The sequence below is a fragment of the Botrytis byssoidea genome (genome assembly GCF_014898295.1).
Source record: "Botrytis byssoidea strain MUCL 94 chromosome Unknown BBYS_011, whole genome shotgun sequence".
In the NCBI taxonomy this organism is placed as follows: domain Eukaryota; kingdom Fungi; phylum Ascomycota; class Leotiomycetes; order Helotiales; family Sclerotiniaceae; genus Botrytis; species Botrytis byssoidea.
In genome coordinates, this window is record NW_024065852.1 from 707,525 (window position 1) to 725,185 (window position 17,661).

At 42.6% G+C, this 17,661-nt stretch overlaps 7 protein-coding genes across 7 annotated transcripts; 2 read left to right on the forward strand and 5 right to left on the reverse strand.

Annotated features, from left to right (window-relative positions):
- Window positions 1-1,942: 1,942 nt before the first annotated feature.
- On the forward strand, window positions 1,943-6,139 carry EAE97_006241 (uncharacterized protein). Its single transcript, XM_038876754.1, has 2 exons — window positions 1,943-3,144; window positions 3,221-6,139. The coding sequence occupies exons 1-2, from the start codon at window positions 2,477-2,479 to the stop codon at window positions 4,263-4,265; spliced, it is 1,713 nt and encodes a 570-aa protein (XP_038732461.1). The 5' UTR covers window positions 1,943-2,476; the 3' UTR covers window positions 4,266-6,139.
- A 2,394-nt stretch (window positions 6,140-8,533) lies between these two features.
- Window positions 8,534-11,533, reverse strand: EAE97_006242 (uncharacterized protein; the record flags this gene model as incomplete). Its single annotated transcript, XM_038876755.1, has 1 exon — window positions 8,534-11,533. One exon carries the CDS (start codon window positions 11,531-11,533, stop codon window positions 8,534-8,536), a length of 3,000 nt encoding a protein of 999 aa, XP_038732462.1.
- Window positions 11,534-12,241: 708 nt separating this feature from the next.
- On the reverse strand, window positions 12,242-12,745 carry EAE97_006243 (uncharacterized protein; the record flags this gene model as incomplete). The annotated part of the gene is made up of 4 exons (XM_038876756.1): window positions 12,242-12,285; window positions 12,341-12,431; window positions 12,521-12,668; window positions 12,732-12,745. 4 exons carry the CDS (start codon window positions 12,743-12,745, stop codon window positions 12,242-12,244), a joined length of 297 nt encoding a protein of 98 aa, XP_038732463.1.
- Window positions 12,746-13,449: 704 nt separating this feature from the next.
- EAE97_006244 (uncharacterized protein) lies at window positions 13,450-14,649 on the reverse strand (the record flags this gene model as incomplete). Its single annotated transcript, XM_038876757.1, has 1 exon — window positions 13,450-14,649. The coding sequence occupies one exon, from the start codon at window positions 14,647-14,649 to the stop codon at window positions 13,450-13,452; it is 1,200 nt and encodes a 399-aa protein (XP_038732464.1).
- Window positions 14,650-14,712: 63 nt separating this feature from the next.
- On the reverse strand, window positions 14,713-15,144 carry EAE97_006245 (uncharacterized protein; the record flags this gene model as incomplete). The annotated part of the gene is made up of 1 exon (XM_038876758.1): window positions 14,713-15,144. One exon carries the CDS (start codon window positions 15,142-15,144, stop codon window positions 14,713-14,715), a length of 432 nt encoding a protein of 143 aa, XP_038732465.1.
- A 209-nt stretch (window positions 15,145-15,353) lies between these two features.
- On the forward strand, window positions 15,354-15,996 carry EAE97_006246 (uncharacterized protein; the record flags this gene model as incomplete). Its single annotated transcript, XM_038876759.1, has 3 exons — window positions 15,354-15,536; window positions 15,588-15,829; window positions 15,879-15,996. 3 exons carry the CDS (start codon window positions 15,354-15,356, stop codon window positions 15,994-15,996), a joined length of 543 nt encoding a protein of 180 aa, XP_038732466.1.
- A 448-nt stretch (window positions 15,997-16,444) lies between these two features.
- On the reverse strand, window positions 16,445-17,251 carry EAE97_006247 (uncharacterized protein; the record flags this gene model as incomplete). Its single annotated transcript, XM_038876760.1, has 5 exons — window positions 16,445-16,676; window positions 16,731-16,794; window positions 16,844-16,930; window positions 16,987-17,182; window positions 17,240-17,251. 5 exons carry the CDS (start codon window positions 17,249-17,251, stop codon window positions 16,445-16,447), a joined length of 591 nt encoding a protein of 196 aa, XP_038732467.1.
- Between the last annotated feature and the right edge of the window lie 410 nt (window positions 17,252-17,661).

Sequence of the window (17,661 nt, forward strand, 5' to 3'; positions counted from 1 at the left end):
CTGTCAAATACTAGGATGCAAAATGTGAAAGGCCCTGAGGTGCGGGAAATACGAGTGGTTTGATATGATGATGCAACAGAAGATGCAAAAGTAGATGAGAGATATAAGTATGTAGTTCAAGGTGCGTACGAGGTACAGAATTTACTCAGCAAGACTGGTTAGGTAGAATTACTGCAGTGTAGCACGTATACACGTAATCTACCGGAATGTACCTGCGTGGACGAAGGTAACAAAGCATCCCAAAACGTGTTCATTCCACACATTGATCGATATATCAAAGAGCAGCTTTGCTAGGATTTGGATAAGTTTTGTATGAGACTATCTAGTCGACAAGCCACGACCTGGAAACAATGGAAAAAGGCCGAGAGAATAAATTGGCTCACAACGCTCAGGCCTAGATATCAATCGAGACAACTTCCCCCTCTCTCTACACCATATTCGGATCTGGGTCGCTGTCGGTTGACCCATTCTACCTATCAAGAACTAACATCGCACGATGAATGTCTGAAAGTGTTTCGTTTCCCCAGTCTTCCAAGGTTCTTCTCCAGGAATTGGAAAGCTTATAGAATGGCCCATTGCTAGAGTCCATCCATACCTTATCAGAGATAAAAAAGATGGAGAGAGTTTAGAGATCTGGATACTATTGATAATTAGATATACCTAGGCCCGTAGTTGACTGATAGTAAGGTTCTTAGACAGGAATAAAGGTAAAAGTTCACGAGAAGAGAGGCACCTATAGGTAGACCTTTGATTGCTCTGACACGGGATTTCTTTGGGTTCTCTGTCTCAGACTCCATGGAATTGGGATAGGGAATGCGAGTATTCATCATGGAATTGTTAATTTTAAATTAACATTCCTTTCTTCACAGACACACTTCCTCATTGAGCATAATGAAAGTCAGGTGGTGAAAGAGAAGGAATTCTGAGTTGTTTGGATGCTGGTTGTGTCGTACATATGTATTGCATGTACCTAATCTTAAGTAATGGAATCAATTGGAGGTCAGTGAATGAATGATGATGATGGTGATGCAAAGTGTATCAATGCCATGCAATACCAGGTAGGTAGCTCTAACTACCATTGTCCGTAGATAGCGATTCCATACAAAGGTACCGTCGAGACCAAACACTTCGCTCATGTGTAGTAGACTGGACCTACCTAGGTATATGATATATCGAAGGCGTCCTCGTCGTCTCTACTTTACTTCCATTTCGATCGATGATATCTAACCTTTCTTGGTATGAGATAGAGATCTAACGTTTTTTTGTCATGTACAGAATACTTTACGGGGGGTTTTATATTTACCTAGTACATAATGGGAGCCCCTGCATTATTAGAGAAACGCACAACCTTGGAAAGTCATTAGCATTTACCACTTATTATTACTTACCTACTTAGCAGTTATTACTTAGCAGTTATTATTATTGTCTTCCTACCTACCTACCTACCTATCTACCTACCTACACATATACCTCCTAGACATATATAGCCTTCTACATACAAACTGACTACACACACCCCTCACGTTCGTATTCCATATTCACATTCAATATCAACCATCACCACCATTATTTACTAAATTCACCCCTCACTCCTCACTTCACACCCCGTCCCTCGCCCATCCATCCACTCATTCCATTCGCAACCCACTATCCACTTCCCACCCACTTTTCAATCAGAAAAATTCCGCACCAAAGCCACTTCATGAATGTCCAAGTTCCTAAATTCCAAGGGTCGAGAACTTCTTCTTTTCTTGTCTCTACTTAATACTACTCTACCTACTATACCTAGTACAAAAATAAACTTCCTCCAAAGAAAAAAAGACTTTCCAACTAAATTCTTCAGAATCAGTCCTCACTTGATTTGTTATATTACTTCACCTCGATCAATTTCTCATTTCTCCATTTCACATTTACATTTTCCGTTTTCCATCTTCCATCTTCCATCTTCCATTCTCCATTCTCCATTCTCCATTCTCCATTCTCCATCCTCCATTCCCCCATTCTCCACATTCACTCGTTTCCCTTATCACCTACAAACCTAAACACCAAAATCAACCCTTTTTCTTTCCAATCGATAACCTGCTGCTGTATCCTATTGATCACTTGGGATTTGGAAAAGCCTTTGAAACCCTACAAAATCAACCGCAGCTCACTTCAATTCATCAATAAAAACCTCAATTGTGGAGAATTCCTACTGCACCTTAATCCTGCCTACCTTAATCACTCCCTACCTACCACCAACCATACTTTCGCAAACAACCTTTCAGTACTCTGGACGTATTCGAGTTTATGATTGATATCATAGTCATTGTACAAGTTTTGAAACAACGGAATAGGAAGTCAGCGAATCTAGAAACGATAGAAAATTCAAACGAAGAGGAGGTTATTTTTCTCAATAACAGGTCGTTCTGACCTTAAACCACATACTCCGCCACCAATCAACCCAACTCTTCTACCGGAAGGTATCACCGCAAAAATGGCGATAGTCCTCAATTCGGAAGAAAACTCCTACTTTTCGTCAAGTCCTCTTCGTCGATCACACTCACAGCCCAAATTCGTCACACAGCCGTCGTCATATTCACAATCTCTATCTCGATCGAACAGCGTAAAATTCAACCCGATAATATCACCCAGTAATTCCTCGGTGTCTTCGGCACCATCGTCTCCCCAAACTCTACATGCCGATTCTGTCGCTCCTTCATACTCGTCAACGCCAGCGAGCAGCTTGTCACTCGATCATAGCGACGATGCAGACGACGAAGATCGAATTTACTTTCCCACATACGACGATACAGGATATTGCGATCAAATTGAAGATTTAGAGCCGCCAACCAGTCCACATACCGACGATTCCTATGCTGTCTCACCCACCTCAAACAGTACCTCTATAATCTCCCGACCTGGATCCCCAGAACTACCATACGCACATGCCGAGGATGACACAGCACTACAAGCGAAACCTTCGCGGCACGTTGATTATTTATCACACAATTGGAAAGAAGAGGATATATGGGCATCATGGAAACTCATTGTATCAAAGGGGGGTGAATACTCTAATCATGAACGACTAGAAAATGCTTCGTGGAGAACTTGGATGAAGGCAAAATATAGACTCAAGACCGTTTCGCCCGAAACACTTAATTGGTAGGTTTTGGTTTTCATGTTTATACTACTACTGTACTCTTGTGACTTGAATCGAAAAATAACTGACATTTTGTAGGTTGAAGGATTGTGATGTGACCTGGCTATATGGTCCACTTCAAGCTGGACCAACCACATTCAACGCCCCAGATATTTCTCCTGTCAGCAGCAGCAGACTATCGAAATCAAATTCCTTTTTGCAAAAGAAGCCAATTCTCAAGAAAAGAAGCATGTCCGAAATAATGCTTCAAAGGTCATTGTCATCATCTTCATTACTCAAACAAGCTGCTGCTGCGGTCCAAGCACAGCAATCTGGGGATGGACGCCCTGGTATAATTAGGGCTGCATCTGACTATGTTCCCTATGAATTTGCAAGTAGACAATCTGAGCAAGCTGATTTGAGCATGCTTTCATCGGTCACCTCGTCAGGACTGATTACCCCTGGTACTGAAAAGAAACACATTAGTTTTAATGAACAAGTGTCGCAATGCATAGCTTTGGAAGTCAAGGGCGATGATGATGACGAGTTGGATTACAGTACTCAAGACTTTGACGATAGTGACTCCGATGATGGAGCTATCATGATGAAGAGAAGCACTTCTAAGCGACAACTCCCACCGATGAGGAAGAGGATAATTTCCAGAGTCAACTCTATGACTGATAGCAAAACCATTGCAATGTTACCATCTACAACACTCAAGTATCGAGCAGATACTCCCGAGCCACAGGAAACAGCCATGAAGCACAGTGGGTCTTTTCACGGAGGAAAGTTGTCACCGTCACCCTCTCAAGACACATTGAAACCTTCAAAACCATCGACAAGAATGCTTCTAGGCGATGATGAAGACGATGACGATATCGATTGGCAACCACCAAATGCCTTTGCCCACAGAAAAGATAGCGTATCCATTGCGCAAGATCGATTCCACAGTCTCAGCACCTCGGACTGCGTTGGCAATGAGGAGCCATCTGGTATGAGGAGAACGCCATCCGGCATGTTTATGCCCTATGAAGAGGACGAAGATGATGTTGTATCTGAAGGACTTTTTGGAAAAGTTGTCGATACTGTAAATACAGCAAAGGACATCGCCCATGTCATCTGGAATGTCGGATGGAGGCGCTAATTTTCATATTCGGACAACGGCTCTCGAAAGCCTCATTATCATTCCAAGGGTCAACTCATGCATACGATACAATTATTGATGGAAATATAATGTCGGCGTACCTATATACGGCGACTTTTGTACATAATACTAAAGCACATATTAGATGCTGCATTTACACACCGGGTTCAGGAACCACAATTGGGATTGGGCGGCGTTTTGGCTTGGGAACGGGTTTTGCTCTTAATGGGGTCAGGGCTTGAGGATGATAGCCAAAATTGTACTTTGGCAATGGGTTACATATAAAGGGTTCGGGCAAATTCGTCGCGATTGGGGGTTGGGCTTTCACTGGGTATAGGAGAGACAGGTTTGTCTTTTGGTGAGGAGGAAAAAAATTGGGTTTACACTGTACGATGGGGATCATAAGTTGTGCGCAAGCACACTATCCAAATGCACACCTCACTGCATTTTCGCAATAATGCGAATTGGCGCACGCCATACCTAGGGAGGAAAGGGGGAGGAGAAAGAAATTGGCGAACTATTGAGCATATACACCAATACAGTAGTCAACAAAAATGAACAATATACAAAGCAAATAATCTCTGGAGCTATGTGATGCAAAGTAATGTGGTTATGTTGTGATCTGATGGTATGTAAGGGATTAAACGGGCTTTGATGAAGTGTCGTCATACTTTTACACTAGATGAGAAAACTTTGCGGCCTCTTTCATTCATCCTTTTACAATCATTCCTAGAATTTCCCCCTAAGATTTCTATGGTCCATCTCATCCTATGAAATATGAGTGTTGATACCCTAGTATGTCGTGCTAAAATATTCCTTTGTCGCCCCTATACTTCTAGAATGCCGCATCCCGCATCTCGCGCCTTTCTTCTGTGGGAATCTTTCGGCATGTCGATCTTGATTGAAGATTTGGTGGGTGGGTGGTTTGATTGATTGATGGATTTGATGATTTGGTTGATTGATAGTGCAGTGCAGTAAGGGTGCGCTGCTCGCTTTACTAGGTACTAGGTTTGTTTATGTGGCCATTTTTATGAGGGAGAGTGGGTTTTAGGGGGTCTTTTGGGTGGGGGGTTTTTTTTCGTTACTTTTTTTTTTGAGTTTTGAGTTTGGGTTTGAGGAGGGGTTGAGGGAGAGGGAGAGGGAGGATGGATGATGGGGAATGGGGAAAGGGTATGGGATAGGTAGGATAGAGAATTGGGAGTTGGGAGTTGCGAGTTGGGAATTGAGGGAAAGATTTTACGCAGGCAAGCAAGATTATGTGTATACATATAGGATTATAGTAGACTATATAGAGTATAAGATCAAGAGATAAATAGAGATAAAGGAGATGCTTCTGAGAGTGAGAGACAATTGCAGACATGCACTTGTTGCTCTTTATTATTATTTTTGCTTTTGTTTTATTTCTTGTCTTGTCTTTGATGTTCTTCTTGTTTTTACTCTCTCTCTCTCTCTCTCTCTCTCTCTGTCTCGTAGTCGGTCTCGCCGTTGCGTCCAATCGTACATGATCACGTATCCCCAAATCCGGGGTAGAGTGTTAAGGAGAGCTTCAGAGCGCTAGAACGTCAGTCAGTCATTCAGTCAGTCAGTCAGTCAGTCAGTCAGTTTAGTAAGTAAGTAGCTAGGTAGTTAGATCGCTAGCGCAACCTCGGGATGGCGAAGAGAAGACGCGCGCATACGGAGATACCTAGTCTCGCAGGTACGTTGTAGCTTGTGTGACTTAGTTGACGCGCTAACTAGGTACATCACTCAGCCTCCTTTTCGATCCGTCGCACATTTGTATAATCGATTCCAAATCGCAGTCGTCCCGTCCATTGGATTTTTTTTTTCAGAACTTGTCGTTTTCCTCTTCCTCCATTCCTCCAATCCCATTTTAAACTCCTCTCGAGCCCCCCTCGCTCTCCCCTCATTTTTCATATCTGAGACATCTGACCACCCCTTCCCCCATTCCCCCATTCCCCCATTCCAAATTCCAACCCCACAATTTGCCGAGCATGCCTTACATATCATATCATATCATACCATACCATACCATACCGAGCTACAGAGTAAGTACTCTCTCTGTACGATACATATCAAATAGGTAGGTAAGCACGCTCGCTCGTCGATCACCCCATTCCACACCTCCCCTCCCCTCCCCCCCCATGCAAATGCACGCCACGTTACCCCAAGAAATGGCCGAAAACGATTAGCCCGATCGACAATGAGGCGGACTAGACAGGGTCCCAGAGTCAAGACACCATACTCCGTACAGTGCAATTGAGACACCTAAGACACCGTCCCTTCCATCCCTTGCTCCCACTCTCTCAAAGCTTTTTTTTATACTTTGAAAATATATTATCTATACGGAATATTGGTCATGCGACTACTTGTTCTTGGGATCCCCCCTTTTTAGGAGATCGTGTTTGCGTGCGTGGGATATGTGGAGTGGAGTTACTAGGTAGACATGGATGGATATGAATGGTGATGGAATACTTCGTATCGACGGGTATCGATACATATACCGAGAAGAAAATATGCATGGAAATTAATTAGTAATTGGAAATTTTCACCTGATCACTCCCTACATGATTAGTACATATGTAGAGTAAATTACCAAGCGTCTCAAGCAATATGCTCAACTCAGAATTCCAAACATGAATATTCAGAAATATCAATAAACAAGAGTTCATACATACATACATAGATAGTGCATATATAGGTACATGAAACATATCACATATGCATACCATCATCATCGTCATCATCATCATCATCATCATCATCAATCTCCAAACCATCCACCCACTTCCATCCACCCATCTCCGTCTCCCTCTCCCTCTCCCCATCCAACCCCGTATCCCCATTCCTTTCCTCAAACCACCCCCCAACAAGTTCCCAAATACAAGGATCCCACCACAGTCCCTGACAATCATTCCATCATCTCCATGCATCTGACCGCCGATCACGGCGCACCCTGAAAATCCACACCGCAAATCATGCCATCACAAAATATGGGGAAAAACATCTTCTGCCGTGGCTGTTGTGTGTGGGGAAATGGGCAAGCTCAGGGAGAACAGACAGGGGTGAGAAACAAGGGGGATCCCAAGGTTTCGGGTAAGGGAATTGGTGCTTGCTTGGTTTTGTTTTACCTAGGTAGAATTGGATTGGATTGAATTAATGATTGATTTTGTGAATTTATGAATGCAGCACAGTTTTTATGTAAGGAGTGTTGTGTACAGTGGTTATATGAATAAGTAATGTAAAACCCACTTTTACTAAAAACTTATTGTTTTTATATATTATTTATTATTACTTTAAACAATTCAAATATATATTAAACTATCTCCTCAAATTTCAATTTTCAAATTCTCTTTTATTTATAAAAACTTATAAAGTTTTTAAAGATTTTAAAGATTTTAATAAACTATCTAATAGAATTATTAAGGAATAAACTTATTTTAATATATTAGTATATTAAAATCTATATTTATAATATTTCGATATATTAGAATTTATTATATTAATTTTCAAAGAATATAATATTTTGATTAATTAAAGCCCTTATATATAAGGAAAAGCACGGCCGCTTTTTGGTGTGTTTTATAATATTTACCCTTATAACCATCATAGGTGGGTAGTGTTTGGATTCACCAAATAGTCATGACAATTGTAAATAGTGATCATAGAAATGAGTGCCCCTAGTATTTTCATAACTCTATTAACTAGCTAGATGTTTATAAAGTTGATTAAAACACTATCAAATAATATCATCAGCTTCAATTTGTAACTGTGTAGTATATAACAAGCATGAAAGCTCTTGTATCGATCGATGTGTAAATAAGAGGTACTGGAGAAGTCAGGATACCCGTAAGGAGATTGTGATTAGAGGTTTTAACTTGATTCTTCGAGATGTGGCAAGAGCTCGCCACCCCTAATCAGCAGAAGTATGCCTAGATGATTTAGCACTTTGAACAAGAGGACAGAGGCTGATAGTACTCGTGACAGTAAAGTCAAATACAAGAATTTTGGGTAGGAATATAGGTCAGTAGGATAACTGCAATTGACTATATATACACAATATAATCTTATCTGTCATTGTCATTAATTCATAACCAACTACCTAACTACAATTCTTCCTCTCTGCGTCCTTTTATGATTTTACTCAAACCCTGTTTGTCGATATTTCTTCAAAACACACATTAGAAAGCTTTCTACAGTTCATCCTGGAACTCTATAACTCGAGACTAAAAACCTCGAAGAAGCTGTTTAGTACCCAAGTAATCCGCTCCCTACCACTGAACCACTCCCTCGTCCTTCTTATCTCCAAATCTCAGTACTCCATGTTTTCTCCTCTCCGTAAGCCACCTATCAATCCACATCTTCATTCGTTTCCTCCCAACTTCGCTACCGACATTGACAGTTGGAACCACCTTTTCAATTCTTAAACCCATAACAAACATCGTTAACTCCCTGAAACTGCTATGTTCCGAATACGGTACTCCGAAACATTGCGCTTCTTTTGTACTTCCTCTTTGTGGTACCAACTCTCCCATGTTGTATTCTGATCTCCAATTCGCAGCGGTAAGAATTGTATGAATCGGCGGAGAATCTACAAACCGAGAATTCGGTGGCTTATAACTCCAACCACTTGGTCTAAACCCCACAACACGTGTGAAATGGGGCTTATAGCCAGTGAGGTAGTCTTGTAAAGTTTCTGGCCGTAAATCCATAAGCATCTGCATATGAATTTGTGCCTCTCGAGGATCTGATGTCAAGCGACTTGTAAGTTCGGGATCTTCTAAAGCGGCACAGATACGCATTTTTCCTGGGGTTGCATAGATTTTGCAATCTAAAGCACGAGCTATACCAAGTACGATGCGTTCCTTGCCAATACTGTAGGTGCCGCAGACAACAAGTAAACGGCCTCGAGCTTTCTTCTCGCTCTTAGAAGACGTTTCTGGGTTGTCAGAGTCCTCAGCCTCAATCTTCAGAGGAGGTTTGATGAAATTCGTCATCTTGGATCCTGCTCGTTCTCTCTTGACTGTTTCCCATGCATCACTTTCTTCTGCCCTTTCTTTACTGAGACTGACACACATATCTGCGCAAGCTTTTACAACGTCTTCTTGTGATGGGAATGAGTATTTGGGATTCAGGTATGTAGTATCAAGATAACAGACGTCGATCTTTTGCTGTTTAGTCTTCCCATTGACTGAGTCCACAATGTTGGGCATTAGAAGAGGGTGAGCAATATGAGCCGGACAAGCTCGAAAATCGCCACAGTGAAGAATGCGTTGAACTTTAGGCCTTTGGCCACCGCCAGTAGTCTTCTCGAAGAGAAAAAGCGAGCTTCCAGGGCAGTGGTTAGCTGGAATCATCGTCACTGAAACGCCCTGGGTATTAGGCACTTCGATCTTGTCGTCAAAGTCAATGGACACAACCCATTTTGGATCTACTTTCAGTTGTTGTTTGACGAGATTGCCAGTGACTTTGCTACAGTATATAGGGCCGTGCGACCAGGTAGAAGTTAGACCAATGTAATGATCGCTATGAAAGTGACTCAAGAAGTAGGCATTGCAGCCTTCAACTGCACCATATCTGAATGCATCAACGCAGATGAACAGCCCAGGCATGATCTTGTAAAATGGGCAAGTCCTCTGGTGTGCAGGCTTTCCTCGAGACGACTTTTCCTTATCTGCAGCATTAGCCCAAGCAGCATCTTCTGCGTGGCCTGACATAATTTTGGAAAATGCGGATCCCCCCTCGTTGTTGAGATCAATTGGGTTCACCTGCCCTGGCCTTGGAACTGCTGCTTTCCTGGCAAAACGGTTTCTGGCAACTTCGGGCATTACCACTTTTGTCTCACTTGATTCTATATTTGCTTTTGCTTTGATCTTTGCTGGTAGAGGTATGGGTTTTCCATCTAAACACGCATTGACATGCATTGAGGCTTCATTTGGAGTAATGCTGCTCAAATTGGCATCGCAGAGAGGACAAGCAGAGACATTCTCTTCTCCTGTGTTGCCATTAACGCCATCGTCGTCATCGAATCCATTGAATGAATCTTCATCTTCCTGCGCTTCATCGCGTTCTAAGTTATTTTGTTCCTCCATCCATTTGCGCTCTAAGAATTCTTCACCATCCAGATCTTCATCAGGAAATTCACCCATATCCTCAAAGGTTGCCCATGCATCTACACTTGTATTCTCTTGCTTTAAGACCGGAACTTCTGGAAGTGGGTTGCTCTTCCTTTTTCGTTTTCCTTTGCTCTTTTCCTTACTATCGGTCTTTTTTGAGATTTTCGATGTATCAGGCTCCTCGTACTCCGATTCCGACTTCCCTTTGCTCTTACTATCGAAGTACTTTGAATCTCTCAACGTTTCTGGTTCCTCATCCTCCGATGATGATATGGTCCTTGTGCTTTTTGGCTGTAATGCTTCCCATTTCGCTTGAGCTCTTGCAACCGGAACTTTCTTCCTGGGCTTAAAAACGCTACCTTCCAGAGGTAAAAGTATTTCCGTATTTGATACGACGGAGGGATCTTTAATAAGGGGCCCCTTCTCAATATTCAATTTTGTAATGCCATTTTTGAGAGGATCTCCGGTTTCCTTGCCCTCTACGCGTGTTCGCTCTTGGTTTTGATTCTCAGTTTTGGGGCCTTCCATAAACTCTCCATCGCTATCGGAGTCATCCAAGAACGGCCCTGATCGGCGTGGTACTCTGATTGCAGTTTTCACCTTTTCAGCTGGCAAAGGACTTTCGACCGAGGGACTGCACGGCTCGGTTGGTATTGAAGGCGTTACGAGATTACTTTCGAAATCTTCAATTTTGGGACTGTTTGAAAGTTTACGCTTTTTGACCGACCTTTCGGTCTCATTATAACGTTCATCCATCAGTTCTTCGCTAGCTCCGTACAAATCGCCTTCATCCAGGCCTGGACTGGGTCCGCGGGGAGGAAAATACGATGCCACGCCAGATCGTTGGGCTACGAAAAGAGAGTCATCGTCTTTGAGTGGGTTGTCCACTTTCTTAAAGAAATTCAGGATGGTGCCATTGGCTTTCACTGGCGTTTTTGCTGTCGCACTCTTCTTCGATGATTGCTTGTTGAAAGCAGAGACAATGGAATTTTTGGCAGGTCGCGGGGTAGTCGGTTTGTTTGTACTTCGAGGGGCCATTGTAACTACCGGTCGAGGAATTGAGGGAGTGCCGGGTGGCGTAGGTGGTCTACCGGTGGATAGTTTCAAATGAGAGTCTGTAGATTTAGTAGAGTTCTCTCGAGGGTTCCGAAACATAGTATTTTACAGTTGTGCGATATTAGAATTGTGAAGTGTCAAGGTTTGCCATCGGTGGCTTGTATTTTAAGATGCAGGGTGAAGGGCAAGGCTAAGGCTGCCTTGTCTAGGCCATTGATAAATGAGGAAGTCTCGAATCGATTTTGATTAATTGTTATAATCCAGAAGTCATTGGCAAATTACATGAAACCGTAAAAGTATTTCCAAAGAAAGATAGATTATCTAGAGGCGATTCATCTGGAGTGGTCTGATAAGAAATCACGAAAAGTAGTGCGCGGTCCACGCTATCACCTGACCCGAGGCGATAAAATATTCACTCAGGTATTCGGAGGGGCAGAGCCAATAAGTTCCCATGGATTTTTTGGATTTTATGAAGCACAAACAACTTCATACAATACATCTCGGGGTGTTTGTGTTATCTTTCTTGGGAGACTTTCAGCAAAATTGGGGAAATTATGAAATCTTGATGTTTTTTCTTTACAACCCAAGCAATTCGAAGCAACGTATTGTCGAAGTTACTTTCCGTGTTTGCTTTCCCATAAATCTTCATTAACACGTAGAATGGTCTGAGCTGGCCGGTCGCAGTGCCTCTCCTGTTGATCATGCCCCTCTTCCCATTGTCTTCTCAATATCATCTATAGCGTACACCCTTCCCACGAAGGGAAATCATTCACATCAACTATTATCTTCCGCTCTGAGTGTATGCGTTCATTTTCCTTTAGTCGCCTGTTGCGCGGCCTCTCTCCTAGTAGCTATAATTGATCATTAGCTTCCGTACATAATATTCGGTCAGTATAGGGGACCTACCATCTTCCAGAAGTGCTGTGTCAATTACGCCGCCGGGAAGATGTACATATCTAACGACACTTCCTCTTATGAAAACATTCTTGACCGATGACTATGCGCGCATCATCAGCATCACAAATTTCGAAGCACAGAGCCCATCCCATTTCATTGCATTGCTGTCGCCCATGTTGAACTACTGACCAGATGTGGGTATTTCAGCTCCTCTACCACTTGTATGTCATCCAGCTTGATGTTTAGGTACTGGTCTACCGATTTTAATATGCCCTTGATCTGGATATCGTTCTTGAGCTCGACTGTAACTTCATGGTCTACCAAGGTTTTAAAGAAGCTATTTGTAGTGGAGAAATATTAGCTGCTGCAACCTCAAAGCTGTTTGTGGGATCGCACTCACCTGAAGAACAACATTTTGGCAGATTGGAAGCTGGTAAATAAGTTTCGATATTGTAGAGAGCTTGTAGAGTACTGAGTCTCGAAAATGGAGTTGACCACCACCCAAAAGTGATGATGTCGGTATGTTATGCCTCAGGCACAAGTATCGAACCAGGCACGGTCCAGAACGTACAACTTGAGGGTAAATGTCAACTGCCTCACCGGGAGCCCTGCACTACAACACAGCGATGACAGAATCTCAGATACTTCTTTTAAATTTGCACACCATGTTCAAGTTTCTTCCGATCCAAGTACCACAATGTTTCCAAGCCTTCGAGACTTCTTTCTTTCATAATACCGTATCTTGCTGGTTGCGCTGAATGCGGATGGGCTTGAGAAAGTATGTTGAATAGGTAGCAGGATTGGTTAGAAGTTCTATGAAATTTCAGAATCAGTTGTCCGCAAAACATGGCGTAGTCTAGGGCGGGTATGCGGAGTCTCATTTCCATAGTGACAATACAGTGATATTTTTCATAACCCTCCTTATACTTCTGGTGACCGGAAAGCTGGTTTTCGCGCATATCTGTCACATTAGGGGAAAAAGCTTGAATCGCAATGCAGCACAAATTACTATTTGTCGCAATCAAATTGCCAGCTATAGTTCCTCTGGAAGCGGATTGGTCATCAATTCAATTTTGTATATGAAGTCATACATAAACAAGCGTGCAATACATCTGCATTTATAATTCCCTGTCTCTCCCTCCGCTCTGATTACCCTGACTTATCTTTTCCAAAAATTCGTCCATCCATTCCTTTCTTCCACCTTCCGTTCCATAAAACCTTTTCCCATACCAAGCCCAACATTCATCATTGATAACGTCGCCATTGCAATCCTTCTCCCCCTTCTGATTTACATCTACCTTCGGCCAGACTCCTATCCGCGCCCCCATGCTATCATCTAAGAAATTGTCCATCAAAAGCTGTACGATACGTTTTCGAACGACGTCATATTGAGACCCAGACTTCAAGAAGACAGATTGTAGGTATGAAGTACCATCTTGCTCAAGGAAAGACTTTTGGATTTCTGGAGATTTCAAGAGGCCACTAAGGGCTGAAATTTGAGATTTGAGAGATAAGGGTGATGTTGTGGAGGCTGACAGCTTCTTCTGGAGTGCAGGAATAAGACTTAATTCATTTTCACGAAGGACAGGACAAGTAGGTTTCATGACGATGTCGTGAAACAGGGAAAGGGAGCCGATGGCAGTAGGATTGTTTTGTAGAGAACCGGAGAGAGCGGCGGAGGCTGAATGGTCGTTTTCATCTCCATCCCCCGAGGATTCCATGGCCATGAGACATATCAGGGCAGAAACTGCCTCCTCGTCGGCCATAAGTTCAGATCCGTAATAAATGTCGTGTGACAGTTCCGAGAGTGAAGCCAGAGCCGAATCGAGGGAAGCATCTTGCTTTTTCAATGAGGCAAGAGAAGTTCGGAATGATTCAAAGTCAGATGATGAGGGTGGTGGGGGCTGTATCTTTCCATGGCCACTGTACGCCGGTGCGTCTGAGGGTGGCTGCAGGTCTTCCGAGGTTTCAACTTCGGCATCTTCAATGACGACCATAGCTTGTTCTGTAGGTATGTCAAGCTCCAGCGTAACATCATCACCTTCCATTGGAATATTCAGGCGAGCTTCTTTCAAGCCAGAAGATATATTTAGCCGAACGTGAAGGCCTGGTGGAATATCCTGTCCAGGCTTGATGAGTTGGAAGTCTCTTGTTGGTTGAAAGATACGAGGGTAACATTCAGCTTGGTTGTCTGTAGGGCATATGAGCTCGGTATCTGCGGATGGTGAGGCCTCTGGATCCATCGACAATGCCCTCGCAAGTATTGGAAGACTGAGCCATGCTAGGCTGACTATGCTGCGTGTTCCTACAATAACCATTTTAAATTATAATTGTTTATGAAATGTATCGAGTACAATAGTGATTCCTCTCAAATGACTTATTCAATCAGCTACAATCGATAAAAGTCGTTTAGCTTTTCTTCTGAACCGTCTCAGAATTCTTCGTTGCCTCTCTGCTAGGTCGAGGTCCTTGCAGGCTTGATCGAAAGCTTGCAAGTCAAAAGGCTGAATTTTCCCTTCTTTTTGGCCCTGTTTATTTACTAGCCACCGATCAAAAACCCAAGGATAATTTTCAAAGCAAGATTCTCCTTCCCAACTGGAACGTAAAAGAGGACAATCTTTCCACTTGACGAGATACCAGATATGGTTGTTCTTCCCCACTATTTCAGTGAGTATCTTCTCGGGTGGTCGTTCTTCGGTATCACTTTCTAATGAAGCAAGAGATTCTGCTGAATTTGAGTCTTCTGATTCACTTTCCAGATTTAAAGCATCAACAAGAGTAAGGTGGTGATCTACTGGGTTATTTGTAGTCATCGTAAGGACAAGTGGCCTTCAAATCATAAGTACAGATTTATTATTCAATCGTTTCGCTTTCTTTGCCTTCGGAGGGTTAATCGATTTGTGGGGTCTTTCGCCTGAATGCCTGAGGCTCCATTAGTCATCAAAGGCCATCAATTGGAGGGACTTCCAAACATAACGACCTCTAGGAATGACATATTGAACGTCAATTAATACACAACAAAATGTTCGCGCTCAGGAGAAAGGCAGTTCAATCTGCCGATCGAGTTGGAAAAGTATCTACTCGAGTTTCGCGACGATGGTCGTCTGCACAACATGGAAAGACCGGTGATGAGGTCCATCACTTCGCTGGATCGAGTACAGAACATGGACATCATCATGCGGGCCCAACAAACGAGTCTTTCGGAGTGAGCTTTCGATTGTCTCTTACATAAGTCATACGACTAATCGCGATATAGACCGGCTTCTTCCTTGTCCTCGCAGCTATCCCTATCTCGATTGGAGTTTACCAATACGCCCAACCATCCGCCGACGGATCTCCTTCTGGTCTCGCGAAGCTGATCGATAGCTATTCACACTATAAAGAGAAATGGGCCGCAAGAAATGCGCTACATGTTTCTATGCTCGAACAAGCTGCTTTTGACCGCAACCTTTTCCAGAGTGATGTGGGCAGTGCACATGTCAATCTTAGATTCCCTGAGTTGGTCTCAATATCTCCAGTACCTAACCCAGAAGCTGATTTTCTACAGACAATTTAACACGGGATCCCCATGGAACGTTCCAGCAGGACACAGAGCTAGAGATATGGAGAAGTTGGTAGCACATTATGAGAAGTTCAACAAGGAAAACAAAGAGAAGAAGCGTTGAAACCCCAATTACAAAAATACCCGTACATACTGCTCCAAAGAAAGTTTTTCATTATATAAAGCTCATATGCGTGTTTGTCTTATGGTTACCAAGATGGTGACAAAGCTTTTTGCAATCACGAAAGTATCTTTATGCCCAGGGCGGAATTTGACCCTAAATTTTGGCAGCCGTAAAATTATTGCGGAATTTTGAATAGTATTAGTACACAAACTATTACATAGAATGCAGTGTGACTACAGTGGATTCAAAAGAGCCCTGGGACTAGCACCGATCTTAGTTGTCGGAGTTACTTCTAAATTCTAATATACCTGAGAATAGCCCTGAAGAGCTTATCGAATTTCAATGAACTCCAAATCCTAGACTCTTTCCTAAACTCCAGAAATGCATACGATGTTGCTCCACACAACTGTTTTGGCTCCCTTGGAACTTCTTGAAAGTCCGTTTCTCCTTAGTCCCACCATAAGCAAGGCCCCAATCCAACTTCTTCCATCGAAGCTACTATCTTGTAAGGTGCTTCGATTACTCGTGATTCCTCACTGTCATCTTGCTTTTCAGGGCCCAGTGGTGCTTGATCATTCCATTGCTCGGAGTCGACCCGAAATCGCACTGTTTCCTGGTTATCGAAGTAAAGTTGTGTACCTTCTTCGGTCTCCCAGATGAAAACTTGCTCATTGTGGTTACTGGGTGATTATTAGTAACCAAAATGGATAAGGGAATGAACGAGGCCGACTTACAAGTGTGAACCCTCTGGTAGCATTTTTGCAGGAACGAAGATTTCATCAAAAAAGTGAGTACGAACTTGATATTGTTAGTGGAGTTTGATGAGCATACACACGTATATACTAACCTCTAATACCGCTCTCAATAGAACTGCTGATTCTTCCTGTCATGATTTCAAATTTGAAAGGTCTGAACACGACGATGCGAAATTCAACTGCTGAGTGGTTAGCAAAACATAAATTGCTGTGATGACTCCCAGGAACCATGTACCATTGACATTCACAAGACCATCGCCATGACCAATCAAACCTTCTGAGGCCGAGAGAAGATCATAAAAGCAGATACAAAGGCCAATCTTCTGAATCACTTTGTTGGCATATTTAAGGTTGATGTTATCCTCAATTGCTTGACTGGCATTTTTCCCCAAATCCTGAGGTGCGATTTGAACTAAATCGGCAATTTTGGTCTTTGAAAAAAGTTAGAATATGATCTTTCCTCCCCTGATTTAGAAAGAAAGACTCACGAGAATGAACATGATGAAATATCGCGCTGGCTATTGGCCAAGTCAAAAAATGCTTTTGCTTCTTATGCCTTGTGCCTTGTGCCTTGCTCCTTCTCCTATAATAATTCTTTCCTTTTGTACGATCGATGCTGCTTCAACAACAGGCCACCAACTGAAAGTGAATAAAACCAAATGAAATGAAATAAAACAATGTAACGTGACTACCTAGATCAGATTTGCTTGTTTCCTCTCAATATTCACTTTCGCGAGCCCATCAAGTAGGACAGTATGATAAATTGAACAAAATTCAACTCGGATCTAAATAAAGAATCTTCTCCGACTACCTCAATTTTCCCTTTTTCTTCTTTCTACCAGATCAAACGTTTTTCTTGAAAACTTCTTTCTAAAGTTACCTAGGTATCTTCAAAAACGACTGAGAAATT

Excerpts from the sequence above, each read along its gene's own strand:
- EAE97_006241 (XM_038876754.1), top strand. The coding sequence starts at position 2,477 with ATGGCGATAGTCCTCAATTCGGAAGAAAACTCCTACTTTTCGTCAAGT. Across the intron at positions 3,145-3,220 it reads TCGCCCGAAACACTTAATTG|GTTGAAGGATTGTGATGTGA; the intron begins GTAGGTTTTGGT and ends GACATTTTGTAG.